Source organism: Halichoeres trimaculatus, unplaced genomic scaffold (genome assembly GCF_033239565.1).
Source record: "Halichoeres trimaculatus isolate MK-OKI-2021-1 unplaced genomic scaffold, fHalTri1.1 fHalTri1_scaffold_6, whole genome shotgun sequence".
Lineage (NCBI taxonomy): Eukaryota > Metazoa > Chordata > Actinopteri > Labriformes > Labridae > Halichoeres > Halichoeres trimaculatus.
This window is the reverse complement of record NW_027437184.1, coordinates 24212484-24226540: the sequence shown is the minus strand read 5'-3', so window position 1 is coordinate 24226540 and position 14057 is coordinate 24212484. Positions and strand designations below refer to the sequence as shown.

At 38.4% G+C, this 14057-nt stretch overlaps 1 protein-coding gene across 1 annotated transcript; it reads left to right on the top strand.

The window, feature by feature from the left end:
- Positions 1-344: 344 nt before the first annotated feature.
- Positions 345-10901, top strand: vamp2 (vesicle-associated membrane protein 2). The gene is made up of 5 exons (XM_074672559.1): positions 345-701; positions 4847-4946; positions 5233-5391; positions 5879-5930; positions 6126-10901. Coding segments are annotated over exons 1-5 (330 nt in total). The 5' UTR covers positions 345-699; the 3' UTR covers positions 6143-10901.
- The last annotated feature ends 3156 nt before the right edge of the window (positions 10902-14057 follow it).

Here is a 14057-nt window from a genome sequence, read left to right as displayed (position 1 = left end):
GTGACACAATTACCTTTCTTCAACGAAGGGATCTATTTTTACTTGGATTATTTTTCTCACCCTTTACACATTTACTATCAGTGATAACTAGGCATAATATATACTGCGAGGCTCGCCACACCCCCTTTCGAGGAACGCCATTTTGTTGACACACAGACTTGCAATGGAAATAAGCTCCTTTAAGGAAGCTTAAAACCCAAACGTGACCATGATATGTAATATCTGCACAAATATACACATGTAGTCCCTAAAACAGCATCGTCATCCAAAAGCAGCCCTGTCTTGGTCATTAAAGCGGTGTGTTTGAAGTGTCCGGCCACCCATTTCAACATGAAACTCGCCTCATTGACGTCACAGAGCCATCTTTGTCCACCTAATCCAGGCGGCTGTTTATTACACCTTCATTACTGCACGGACCCTGACAGCGCCAGGCTCTTGTAATAGCCTGCAGGTGCCGCATCATCGTAGAAATAGGAAGAAGAAAAGGTCCTTTTTGTTGCACATCTCAGCAGCAAAGACAAGCCTGAAAATCTTCCTGGGCTGCTGAGGCAGGGAAACGCCACAATAATCAACCAAAGGGTGCCAGAGGGTAGAGAGGAGCGCAGAAGGCAATCCACATCCATCTGCCAGCCACTTAGCACACGCTAACATTTCCAGTCCGGATTTCAGCACAGCTGTCCAGCCAACACAACCAGGAAAATGTAAGTACCTTATCTTTTTAATACCGTCCCCCTTAAATCCCAATTTATTCACGAATCACAGTTTCGTCCTTATGAATGGTAATGGCAGGGTGAACGGGATTTACGCTGTCTGAGTGTTTCCAGTGTGTTTCTGCCATTAAATACTGAGGTTTTTTCTTTGGTGTTTCGTTTGTCCGCTTGTCATTGGAATAAATCACCGTTGAATCAAACTATAACGCCCATTTACTTTGTTAATTTGACTCAAACGTACATGTAGAGGCTAACGTGTCGGCCTAACCTTGGAGCATACGGTGGTAACGGGTTTAGTGATATCAAATGGATAATTAGCTGTGTTTTGACGGTTGTTTGGTGAACAGGCTCCGTAACCTTTTTTTTTTTTTTTTTAATTATTTTGTTGTCGCGTGCTTTACAGGAGCAAGCACGCACGCATTTTTTCCAGTTTGGACTGGTTTGGTTTTGAAAAGGACACCGTCTGTTCAGTACCCACAGGCTAATTAAAGCCCCAAACGGGAACGTATTTTTTACAATAAAGCAGTATTTGCTTTAGTGAATATTCGCAGGCCTTCATTCTTGAACAGGTGATTTTGGGCTCATGTCTGAAAACAGCAAGGACATACTGTTTTACATTTAAACCGTCGACTCTTCTCGACGAATACACCACAGACCGTCTTATAGACGATGATATTATTAGCACTGAAGTAGGCTTAGGCCTAGTTTACGTGATATTTGCAACCTACAGCGGGGGGTGGGGATAGCCTAGCCTCCTACTGTATGTCGTCGATTGTCGTGCGAGGGCGGACAGCTACATATCTCACTTTATGTCAGACTGTTTGCTTTGTCAGGGGCAAATAAACCCTGGAAATGTCCCTCTTCTTGTCTCTCATTCGACCTATTCTGTTTTCTACAGGACATGAAGTCAACATGTCATGGTAGACCAAGGAAAAGCAGCCTTGAACGTCTCCTCTGTCAGTTTTTGCATAGCAAGCTGCCAGAACGTTAAAAGAAAATGGTGCCAACTCACGACATGCTTTTAAAAATGGTTAACACACCCTCTGTGGGCAATGAGCTTCATTTGTCACTAATACCATAGCTGTCATCAGAAGGAGCCTCCCCGCCCTCTGTGTTGTAGGCTTCTCGTTGTATTTACGGGCCCGTATGTCGTGCTCCTCGTGAAACGTGATGTGTTACAGGACATTGTGTGAGCGTGGTGTGTGTCTGTGTGTGAATGTTAAAATGAAGAAAGGCGAGTGTCGTAGGTTAGGATCTAGCTCGGTAACATCAAACAGACTGGTTTAGTGAGGCTGGGATCAGACGGTTTCAGGTCTGAGCTGCTGTGGCGCTGTCCAGTGCTGAAATGTCGCTCTCCAGTGCTCAAAGTCAGACAGCGTGCTCATTAATGACAGGGGCCAGCCCAAACAAAATCCCTCAGTTGTGTAATCAGTTCAACAGAAAAGAAGCCAGTTTGAATTTAAGATGATGAGATATATTTTTTAACATAGATCTACTTCTGAATTAGCCTTTTTGTTAAATTACCCCTTAATTCTCTAAACTTTTACAGCTATGTCTTTAAATAGGATTTAATATATTAAGCGCTTATAGAGAAAAGTGACATCAGTTGTGGACAGTTGAAAGAGGAATGTTAACCAAGCCAGCGCACATGTTAGTTGAGTTTCCCTCACTAGTTTCAATTATCAATTGATGGATGAACTACTGTTTGCCTTTTTGTGTTTGTATTGTGATTCAGGAATAGGATGGATATACACATATTAATTATCTAGTATAATCTGTAGGCTAAATGTTAATAAGCAAAGTTTTTTTTTTTTTTTTTACAGTTCTTAGACAAGGAAAACAGGTTAACCAAGCCATATCCCCAATCACCAATACCTGTTGACTGCATACTGTGACATCTATCAGAGAACTAGGCATCAGCATAAATTCATATGGTAGTTGTTTGAGACCAAACCAAGCAAATCATTCTTATTAGAAGGGAAATTTTGCTCTAAACTGTGTACAGATCAGAAACAGTTATCTCACCTGGGCGTGGAGTTTCAATCATCTAACACAGTTAGTCATGTTCACAGGATGTGAAAACTGGGGAGAAATCTTCTCACAGCTGTAGCTCTTCCTGGTTGGTGCTTGGTAAGAAGTGATGACAGCGTGAACCACTGCACACATGACCATGACAGCTTTGTGGTGATACTCCATGCTGGCAAGTGAGAAGAAGAACACAATTACAGGATGTTGAGCAATGAAGTGCAACATTTTCCCCTCTTACATTTGCACCAACACATTGTTCATTTGAAATTATACTAACTTTGTAACATCATTTTATGTACATGTACTCTAGTAGGGCAGTAAACCATGGCTGGTTTCTGTTACGTCTGGCTGGCAGCCGACAGGGACCACCAGCGCCATCAGGCCAACTATTCAAAGGATTTGTTGTTGTTAGGGGATTAGTGGTGTGTGAGCGTGTAAAGGTGACCTTTATACACAGTTTTGCCTCACACTAGTAGTGCGCCCAGCTACAATTAAGGTTTACTCATCAGAGCACTACAACTGGCAGAATTTCCAATTTGCTTGTTGTGTCGATTATTCTGGATCCTTCCAGATTTAACACATTAAATATAAACATTTGAGTACTGTCCAACTACCAAGGCATTTATGTGCTGCTAAATCACATGGGGTGTATGTTTAACAGTAAATCTTGAGCCTTTTTACTCAATAAGGCACATTTGATCCTAGATAAAGTGGTGTCAGTCATAAAAATGAAAAAAAAAAAAAAAAGACTAGAGTTGGGTCATTTTTTCAAAAGAATCTACTGCAAAGATGATTGTTACGCTTTAGCAGTGGTACTGCTTTTTGCTTGCTTGTGTGGTTGCAATTGAGCCTCTTGTGCATTCTGCATCAGTGATTATATTCAGGGTTACATTTCACCTTTTAAATTAGACAACACTTTTTCCACGAGTTGTAGTTTCCCTCAAACTGTCTGACTTCCCAGAAAGACAAACAGCACAAGAACTGTACAGCATTTTTCCGCATATCCTAATCCTGTCACTCATACAGGTTACTGTTAAAGAACATTTACTTTACCACTTTGATAGAGCAGGATTAAAATGTAGCTGGCTTAAATAATAAATAGAATAAAAGAAAAACATGGTATTTGTTTTTGCAAGTAGGTTTTTAATGTATTTGGTGTCCCACTGCAAACCAAGGGTTAAAAGAAGATGAGACATTTTTCATGGAGCTTTCACTTTTCAGTGGTACATGACACTGTCGCTTAAACTGCCTGTCCCTCCCTGAGGTCATTATTGGTGCAGAGTGCTTCTAAAAGAATAAGTCTATGTAGGTCACAATACAACATGACATGACAAATCTACAGGACTTTTGCAGAGCCTGAAATAGTTTGTTCTTTTATTGTGACCGAAGGTAATTACCTGGACTCTCCAGAGATAGCATATGGAAGTTATCTGAATAAGATCTGATTATGACTAAATCTTATATGAGTGTAACCAGTTTTTCCTTCTGATACGCAGAGAAGTACCACATTGAGCCTTAAACACATTTCCATTATCTTATAGCTCCCAGCACTGTACAGTGTACAAAGAAACTCCACAGTTCATCAAAAATGAACAAGTTAATTAAAGACAACAAAGTGTACTCCAAATAATTTACTTGTGGTAATGTGCAAAGTGGTATATGTTGTTTTTTTTGGTAACACAGGAATAACATAACATGATATTTCACCAGATGACTCAGCCTTTGGTGTTTATAATATTTCAACCTGAATTTTAACATACTCACTGTTCACTGTGTGAATCACTTTGTGGATTTTTTTCTTTTGTTTCCACACATGAACTCTAAACCTAGAAAAGTGGACTTAGTCACTAAAAATGACACATACTTTCCTCCACCAATTACAGCATTTCACCTGTACACAGTAATGCAGCTTGGATAACTGCCAGTCTTGCTGTTTTTAAGCTGTTGATTTAAACTGGTGCATTTTCTCTATATAGGAGATGTATTTAATAAAAATGTGCTGAATCAAAATTGTAAACATTTTATTGCTTTGCTGATTTCCTGGCTTTCTTCTCCTTTGGGTTTGTTTTGTGATGTAACTAAATATTTGTTGTTGTTTTTTTCATTAGGTCTGCCCCAGCTGGAGCCCCTGCACCAGAGGGAGGGAATCAACCCCCCAACCTCACCAGCAACCGTCGTCTGCAGCAGACACAGGCACAAGTGGATGAGGTGAGTACACCACAGCCTTACTGCAAGCGTGAAGTGATGCTGTCAGGCTCACATATCACTCACAGTTGAGCATCACTGATTGGTCACTTACTGGTATCTGTTTTTTCTGCTTGCTCACACACTGCATTAATGCTAAAGTGAAAAAATGCAAGTCATCATCAGGCATTTCTACACATATATGAAACCAAATAAACAACACACAATCTAACAGTTCAACTCTGCTCTGCTAGACAGCCAGACTGAGTCATCCTGCCTGAATACTCCACATCGCTCTGTCTCTCTCCAGGTAGTGGATATCATGCGTGTGAACGTGGATAAGGTTCTGGAGCGTGATCAGAAGTTGTCAGAACTGGACGACAGGGCTGATGCCCTGCAGGCTGGAGCCTCCCAGTTTGAGACCAGTGCTGCAAAACTGAAGAATAAATACTGGTGGAAGAATGCCAAGGTGAGGACATGCAGACGTGCCCACTCATTGTAATTTCATGTCTGTTAATGCTGCTTTAAACTGTAATGGATAAGTGGATTATTTTTGTTGATAGTTTTTACTCAAATATATCATTATTCTCCAGAAAATCAATACCATCACAAAATTGATTGTTCCTCAGAAGAAATACAACATAAGTCTGGCGAAACACTAAGTCTATTGTGATGCCATCAGTGCAGTTGTGCGTTTACAAAAGGGTTAGGATGCTGGAATTTAAGGTCACGTGAGGTTAATTTAACTGAGGATTATGTAACTGGGCATAGTGCCTAAGACAGAGGCAGAAGATATTCTGTGTAGGATATAAGTTTTTACTGTGATAAATAAACTTCATGGCCTTAATTAATTCTTTGTTTCAGCAATTCAAGAATTAGTTTTGCAAACATGGTTGAAGTAGGAAAATGTATAGTTTGACTTTCTAACATTAATGATTTCTTTTCACTGACCACAGATGATGATTATCCTCGGTGTGATATGCGTGATTGTCCTCATCGTCATTATTGGTAAGAATCCTGCACACACAGCCATGATTAATGCACAGGAAAAGTTTTCTTTAAACTTATTCTACTTGAGAAGAAAATTAAACATTTATGCAAATCAAAGAATTCCATTTGCAAATGTTGTTTTTTGTGTTCAACGGTGGATCTCCACAAACGTAGTGAATTAGACCTGTTCACCTCTTCTTTCTTTTTCCACAGTGTACTTCAGCACCTAAGAAGAGACGCTCCTACCCCAGTCTAAACCCAACTTCCTTGCTACAGAAAAAAAAACCTCACATTGATGACAAAATTTACCATGAGAAAGTAATTATTACATATGACCCCCCCCAGATTAGCCTCGATATACCACCCCTAAACCCTTCAGGGCCCCATGGCTCCCCCACTTCCACCACCTGGCCTATGGACCCCCCTGTCGATATTTGTCCTGTGAGTGTGCGGCCCTGTCTCCTTTCTGGGTCCTCTTGGCTTTTCTAACCTGCCGTAACGAGAACCAAACACTTGTGACGACGCAACAACAGAAAAGGAAACAACGATTGGCGATAATTGTTACATAACTGATATATATAGTTCTTTGTAGAGTTTTATTCTGATATATATATACCGTTTTGTAGGTGTGTGTGCGTGTGTGTGTGCATTTTGTATTTTTTAATTTTTGTATTAATTTTAAGTATGCTTCAGTGTAAAATACTGCCTATTAATCAAAGTGTGTATCTTGCATGTTATCATCATCTGTCTCTTCCCCTGCTTACTCTCTCTTTTTTGGTGTATTTTTGCACAATGGCCGGAGTTTGACTCCATATAACTAGGGAAAAACCCAACGATTACCGGGCCCACCTTTGTCATTTCTGACAGCCCAGAATAAGCCTGAGAACTAAAACTTGGACTTCAAAAGATCCGCATCAAGTTATAAAACTTCTAGCTTTGATATCAACAAAACTGCCCATAAAACTATTCTTACTGAAGCTGAAGATTTCTGTAACTTGATGAGGACAAACTCCAAGTCTGGCTTCTTTTTGGCTTTCCAAGACAGTCAGAGAAATTGCTTATACATAAAAATAATGCATGATTTGTCAAATTAACCCCTTAATTTCATCATTCAATGACCTTTCCATCTGAACCCTGATCATTTATGTAACATTCCTCCTTCTTCATCTCTTTGTCTTCTAACTTGTGTCTTTGACTTTCAAATCCTCTTCTGTATCTCAGCATGCTTGAACACCTCAGTTTCCTCTGATAATTTCAATACTGCCATAGTACAGTTGGACCAATGTCTGTAGATGGTTCTTTTTTATTTCTATATTACGTAGTGTCTTATTTCGAAAACATTCCTTCATTGCAGTCTAGTGCAAATGGTCTTACTGTAGCACATGTAAGTGTAAGTATCTTTAAAAAGAAAATATACATGCGATATTTGTGTCAAAAATGTCAGTCATACAAACCATAGGAGACAATAGTTCTAGGTAATAGCTGTAAGGGTAAGTTTTGGATAGAATTAAACTCAATCTGTCCAAATTATTTTATTTTCTACTATTACGGATGTTATCCTATACTTACAGTGTACTATGGAGATGTCATCAGCATCAAACCGGGGATACAGGCTTGTTAAACACAAGTTCAGCAGGGCCAGTGCTTCTATTGACAATTAATTAACTCTCATTGGCCCATGACCTACATGGACACTGAAAAGCCTTAGTCTCCAGTCACTTCTATTCTCTATTAGTTACTGTGGAACATTTCCCATCAGAAACTCCCTCACACTTCAGCTCTGTGTCAGGGAGTCGCTGACTTTAGGGGAATTAAAGGAATCTGTTTAAAATGCACAAACAACCTTGTTTTTGATGGCGCTGTCTGGCTGGTCAGTGGCCCGGCCAAGGGAGATCCTTGAGCAGCAAAACCTCTCCACATGAAGAGCACATTAAAAAAAAGAAACAATTTCGCCTTATTACCTGATCCAGGAAAAGGGACAGAGGCTAATAAGAAACAAGGCAAATTCACAGTTGACTTTGCGGAGGAATCAAATATTTCGCATGATAAGACAAAAGGAATGATTCAAAATATAGTAGCACTCTGAAGATGAGTGTTTTGCTAGCGCAGTGATTCTGTCTCAGTGTTTCTCCCTGTAGTTAAGGCCTTTTTTCTTTTTTAAATATAATAGATTATATTTTTTATTATAGTATATTTTTGTGTGAATCAGACAGGTGAGGAGGAAGTGTGCGATCAGTACGATTTACCTCTTTACCTCTGTCTGCTGTGTTTTTTGTAATTCAGCTCCGTGCGTTATACACTGCCAAGCAACAAGGGAGAGGCTTCTATCCTTATTGTAACTATTTATTTCACTGGTGCGCTCGCTGGTCTGGTCTTAAACCATACTTTTACATTTTCCAGCATCTACTCCTGTTTATACTACCCTTAGGGGCTACTATATGAGCAGGTGAGCAGTATGATGCTCTTGTTTTTAAGACTCTGGAGAACTAAGGCCTTGTACACACAACCTTAAAATCCACATGACTGAAAATGGCATTTCAGGGTTTTCTAAACCTATATTTATATAGTTTTGGAAAGTAAGGACCCTGAAGTTGTTGGCATCAGTTACTTTATCTAATTGGGTTCTTTTGAAAGTGAGCATTGTGAGTGTGAAGTTTTGTAGATGCGCATTAAGAGGGAACTTTGCGCGTTAACACCATTCCTTACAGCCTTTAAAAGTAAAAAAAAGAAAAACTGTTTTTCGGACAGTAGGCTTAAGTCACTAGAGGTAAAAACACCATGAAACCACTTTTAATATTTATAAGAACTGTGTGTGTGTAAAGCCTTAGTAGCAGTGTCTCTTTCCAGTGTCTGTAATCTTTCCCACCAGCTGAGTAGACCAACCTGCCCCCCTGAGCTAAACTCACTGATTCTGACTCCTACAGGGCATCTGTGTGTTTCTGTGTGTGTTCAGGTGCATCAATGTGTGTGCATGTGTGTGTTAGAATAGCTCTGTCTCGGGAATATCCCCAGTTTATCCCGACAGATTAGGCCGCTTAAACCTCAGAGTGAGGGCACGTTGTTTCCTTGACCACTGAAATACATGAGCAGAGAGGCTGCAGATCTGCCAGCTAGTTTGGTTAAAATGGACCCAGACCTTAACAAACCCATCCAGCTTTCCTTACATTCTCCCCTAAAATAAAAGTCAAGTTAAAAGATTACCAAAGACCAGATTTCCATGCTAACGCTGCCAATTGCCATCAAAAACAAGCAAAGAGAAACAGGTTTTCCAAACTAAGTTCATTTAAAGCAGCTGATACCCTATTTATTCACAATTAAAGGACCTTTTAAAAATCACACACTGTCTATATGGTGTGTCAGTTTGGCTTTTGTGTGTGCCATTCTAACATATGCAAATTAAACCAAAACACAAGGACTGCATGCTTCAAATTTAAAATACAGTCTCCCCCTACGTCATGTGTTTCCAGGTTTGAATAGCTTCTTTAATCAGTAAAAAAGTTTTTAAAAACACGTGATCCTGTAACTAATAATAGCACAACTCTTCTTTTTTGTGTCTCCATAGTGCTGCCAAGTTCTTAAAGACATAAGACTTTAGACATAACTAGAAACATAAACAAGAAAATCTGCATTGTATGGTGTTGTATTATGGGGGTGTTTTGGGGAAGGGGTACCTATATCCTCAGGTTTAAGGTATTGGCGGTTCACCAAAATATAAATGAGGACAAAATAGACATTGTCAAAATCTGAAATTGGCTTTCTGGATACAAAAAAATTACAGGGTTAGTTAAGTGGTCCTTTAAGCCATTCACAGTGAACTGAAGTGAAAAAACACTACTGATTGGGGTAGGACTTCTGTGTTATGAATCCATGAATCCAACTGTCATGAGTGCTTAACCAATTTGATCACAGTAGTGAAAATGAAGTGAGTGCTCTATCTTTCTGTTGCTTTATTGTCCGTATGAAAAGAAATGTGCATATATTTTAACACCGTGGCACTTTTTGTTGTGATTTGTTTATATTTTGGTGGGATGGGAACATGATTCAGAGGAGAATATTGACTTATGTCAAACTGGAGAACTGTGTAGAGATCTCATTTTAAGCCTGCATTCAGCCTCATTTGGAGGTGATTTCTTTGAAAAAAAAAAGCAAGTTGCCAACATCAGAAAAGGGTTCAGAGCTTCTTCCAAGCTTCAACTGCAACTTGTAATTCAAACGAAGAGGGAAGCCAACAGAAAGAAAGATACTAAGTCATATAAATTGCTTGTACTAAGCTTAATTTACCTGTAAAGAGCGGGAATTTCCCTTGACGTTGACCTTCACCTCCTAATGGGCTGAGTGCAGCTAAAGGAGGGAACCTTTTGAGTCTCTAAACATTAACAGGATGGCTAAAAATGTGCAATATTCTGCTCAGTATATGTTTTATTTTTTAACCAAATACTGTGTTTTTCTTTTGCATCAATTTAGTAATAATTCCAGATGTCACTGAATTGTTTTTGTGTAAGCACTGATGGGAAAAGGAAAAGAAATGGGAATTTAATGGGAAAATTGAGTATTTTTACCTTCAATTGTCCAGAATGCTTAGAATGATTCTACCGTTTACATCAGATTGCTGTTTGTATTTACAAGATCTATTTTTTTGTTTAAATCTGTTTATTTTTGAGGAAAGATTTTGATTTATCTTTTGGACTGGGGTTTCTGGGATGAAGGCCCACATTGCCTCTGGTTGTCTGGCCTTACAGGAGGGACAGGACTGGAGGATCAAGGGCAATGTGTTCAGTTTTATTTTATCTCTTGACTTTCTTTTCCTTTTATTTTGGTAGATTTATTGTGCTGTCATTTGGTATGGGATTAGAAACTAAATAAGGTTGACTCAACGCAATGGAGAGGAGACTGAATGAAAACTAAGTACATAAAATAATTGTAGTGTAAATCTATCAATGTCTTATTATATTGATGAACATCATGAAATATATGTATATTGGAAAAACAGTACCTGTGACAACTTGTACTTCTGTGTGTGCTTTATGTGCTTTTGTGGGTGTGCAATGATGGGCAGATGCAATTTTGACTGCAACTTTGGGACCCTATCTGACCTGTATGATTAAGTATAAATTTATTATCAATACAAAGATACAGCTCTTTATTTAATTTATCATAATGACGTGTAATTGTGTTAAAAAAAAAAAAATACATAGAGACCTGGAGCCATAAAAGTGCAGTTTTCAGCGTTCATCTCAGAGTGGTGTTTCTAAGTGACCCTCACCTTTTGCCTGTCACCGACAAACACCGCAGAGGTCAACACATACCTTAATTCAGTCGACATGGTCACACAGTCCCCCTTGCATACATTTACAACTTAGAGATCCTGTCTTGAAGACTATAGGTGATGATTTTATACCTAATATATTAGGTACAAATTCAGTAATGTTAAAGTCTGAAAAAGTCACATTATCATTAAATATTAATGATTTAAGAAAAATTAAATGATAAATCTTTATTCTACAATTACTGTAGTACTGGTTGTTGCCAAAATCGGATCCAGTATATCTCCAGACTTTAATAGAGCTTACCTGATACATTGCAGTGTTGGAATGTTTCCCACTTTGTGTCTAAACGTTTCTTTGCCTACGACTCACTTTTCAAGTCTGGACAACAAGGAATGTCAAAAAAAAAAAAAAAACATTTTTTATTTTTTTATTATTATTTTTGAAGCGATTTTATTTACTGGACAGATAAGCTAGGGATGGTCGACATGGTGTCCACGGACGGTTGCTTCTGCAACAACTGATCATTAAGTAAAACTGAGAAATAACATATGTTAGCGTATGTTCTGAGTTGCCACGGTTACCAACTAGCGTTTGAGCCAGCGAAATAAGTAAGAACAACCAGGCTATGACCACAACTTTTATCTAGGTTTACAACACTCTTGAACAGACACCCTGTAGCCAATCAGAGTCGAGTATTCACCCCGAACACGGTATAATGATTGGTGAATGGACCTGCCTTTGAACACAGCCGATGCATGCAGCAACACTAAGCTGTAGTTCCGGGTTTTCACCACGCGGTGTCACCATGACAACTATGAAGTGAACCAGCTGATAAAACGCCATCTGCCAATGTTTAGAGAGAGAAAGAAACTGACTCATGAACAATACAACATCAGCATAACATGGCAGCATAGTCATGAAGGACAAAAAGGCGTTTCTTTGTGCGAAGAAAGTGGTAAAATCAGGAAATCTAGGTGGGGAAAAAAACGACAAAAACAAATTGATAATAACTGTGGGCAAATAATATCAAATGAGAAGCACTGTCAGAATCAATTCAAACATTTATTTATTTGTTTGCTCGTTAATTATATTCATTTATTTATTTATTTATTAAGTAATTAGATCATTTATTAACTTATTTAAAAGTGTTGCACTGTTTATAATTTTTGGAATAGTTCAAGACTGATATATAGGTCTTATCCTTACACTTAGCCTTTTGTGGGAACTAAAATCAAGAGTTAACATATGACAGCAGAACTTACAGAAAGACATTTTCTACTAAAATGTTGTTCACTTAACAAAAAGCTACAGTATAAAATATCTTAGGGCATCAAAAGTTGGCACTGGTCTTGTCTAACGCAAAGAAATCCCAGTGTGAAATCCCTAGGTCTTTTATTGTTTTGTTTCTAAATGCTTTTAGTTATTTTTAGTATTTTTTTTCACATTAGTCAATGTGTGTTCTAAAATAAGGCTTTAAAGGTTGCACTGATATCCATAACACTATCAGTTTTGCCAAAAAAAAAAGTCGTTAAACATCAAGAAAAGTTGCTCATTAAAAATGAGTGGCTTTCCGTTGTTGAATTTACTCCAACCTGTGAGATCTATACATGAATAAGGCAATGATATGACCATTTAGTAGTTAAAAATAGTTACTTTTGATTAAATGATGTGAGGGATTTTTTTGTCCCTTATTGAATGGAATCAAAGCATTAATGGCCAAAAGTACCAGAATCTGTCTCTTACAGTGTAATGTAATAAAAGCGTATTTATTTATTCTTAGTTATTTTGGCAGAAAACACCCTGAGTAATCGACCTGGGCCCCAGTCAGTAAAAAACAAGCTTCACGACACATTTTACCATACTGCTCCTATTATTGAATATTAAAAAATAGTGGAGACAATTGGCCATGGTTTTACTGTTTTGTTTGTATTTTTTCTTAAATGACACAAGTGAATCACTGTATCAGCATTTTCTTTCCCCTGACCTTAAATATTTTTCCAATTAGTCATCCATGTTGGACCAATTCATGCATGTCAGTGAGTGTCTAAAAATTCCACTGTGCTCTTCAGTTTTGCTTAGCATATTTGAGTCTGTTGCTCAATTTCTTTTTTCCACTGTGAAATACTTTCACTCCCCCGTGTATGATTTTGTCATTACCCTCCTTAGTCTCCCAGCTAATGATGTGTCTTCTGATCAGTTGCCATGAGAGGTGAGACCACAGTTCCAGGGTTAAGGGTGATACTGCATGCTTAATTTGAGCCTGCATTAGAGTAACATGTAAACCCACCGTGTATTTTATTATCTTTAAAAGTTGGATTTTGCTACTGCACAACATCCTGTCATTACCAAATGGGCTGCTATGAGCTTTTTCGTTAATAGCATTGCATTTTTCTCATGGACTGCAGGAAATAGATAGTATTCCTTGTTGGCTACCCTCTTTAAATCTCAGTGAAGCACATGACCTCCTTGAGGCAACTCAGCTGTTGTTGAAACTGATGACAAATGTTGATATTTCGTACTCAAAGTCTGGAGTCTTCCTGTGCCTGGCTCCATCTGTAATTCCTTGTAGGATTTTTTTAATTAAAAGCAGGATACACGAATCATCAGTCAGAGCTTTCTATCTTTATAAGAGTATAATCCAGTTTATTGCTGAGGTCACATGAAATCTGGCTCGCTGTACAGCATTACATAAGCTGGAAGACAGGTTTTTTTAATTGTTAAGAGGGAATATGAGAGGATCCACAATTACAGAGAGCAGACAGGTCTGTGATTGATTTAAAGTTGACAGTTTTGCTGTGTCACCTTCTCTGATAGATACACACATTCATTTTGTTCAATTTTTCTACTTCCCAGAGCAGCTCTTGATTGATTTGTGTTT

Excerpts from the sequence above, each read along its gene's own strand:
- vamp2 (XM_074672559.1), top strand. Across the intron at positions 4,947-5,232 it reads CACAGGCACAAGTGGATGAG|GTAGTGGATATCATGCGTGT; the intron begins GTGAGTACACCA and ends GTCTCTCTCCAG. Across the intron at positions 5,392-5,878 it reads ACTGGTGGAAGAATGCCAAG|ATGATGATTATCCTCGGTGT; the intron begins GTGAGGACATGC and ends CACTGACCACAG.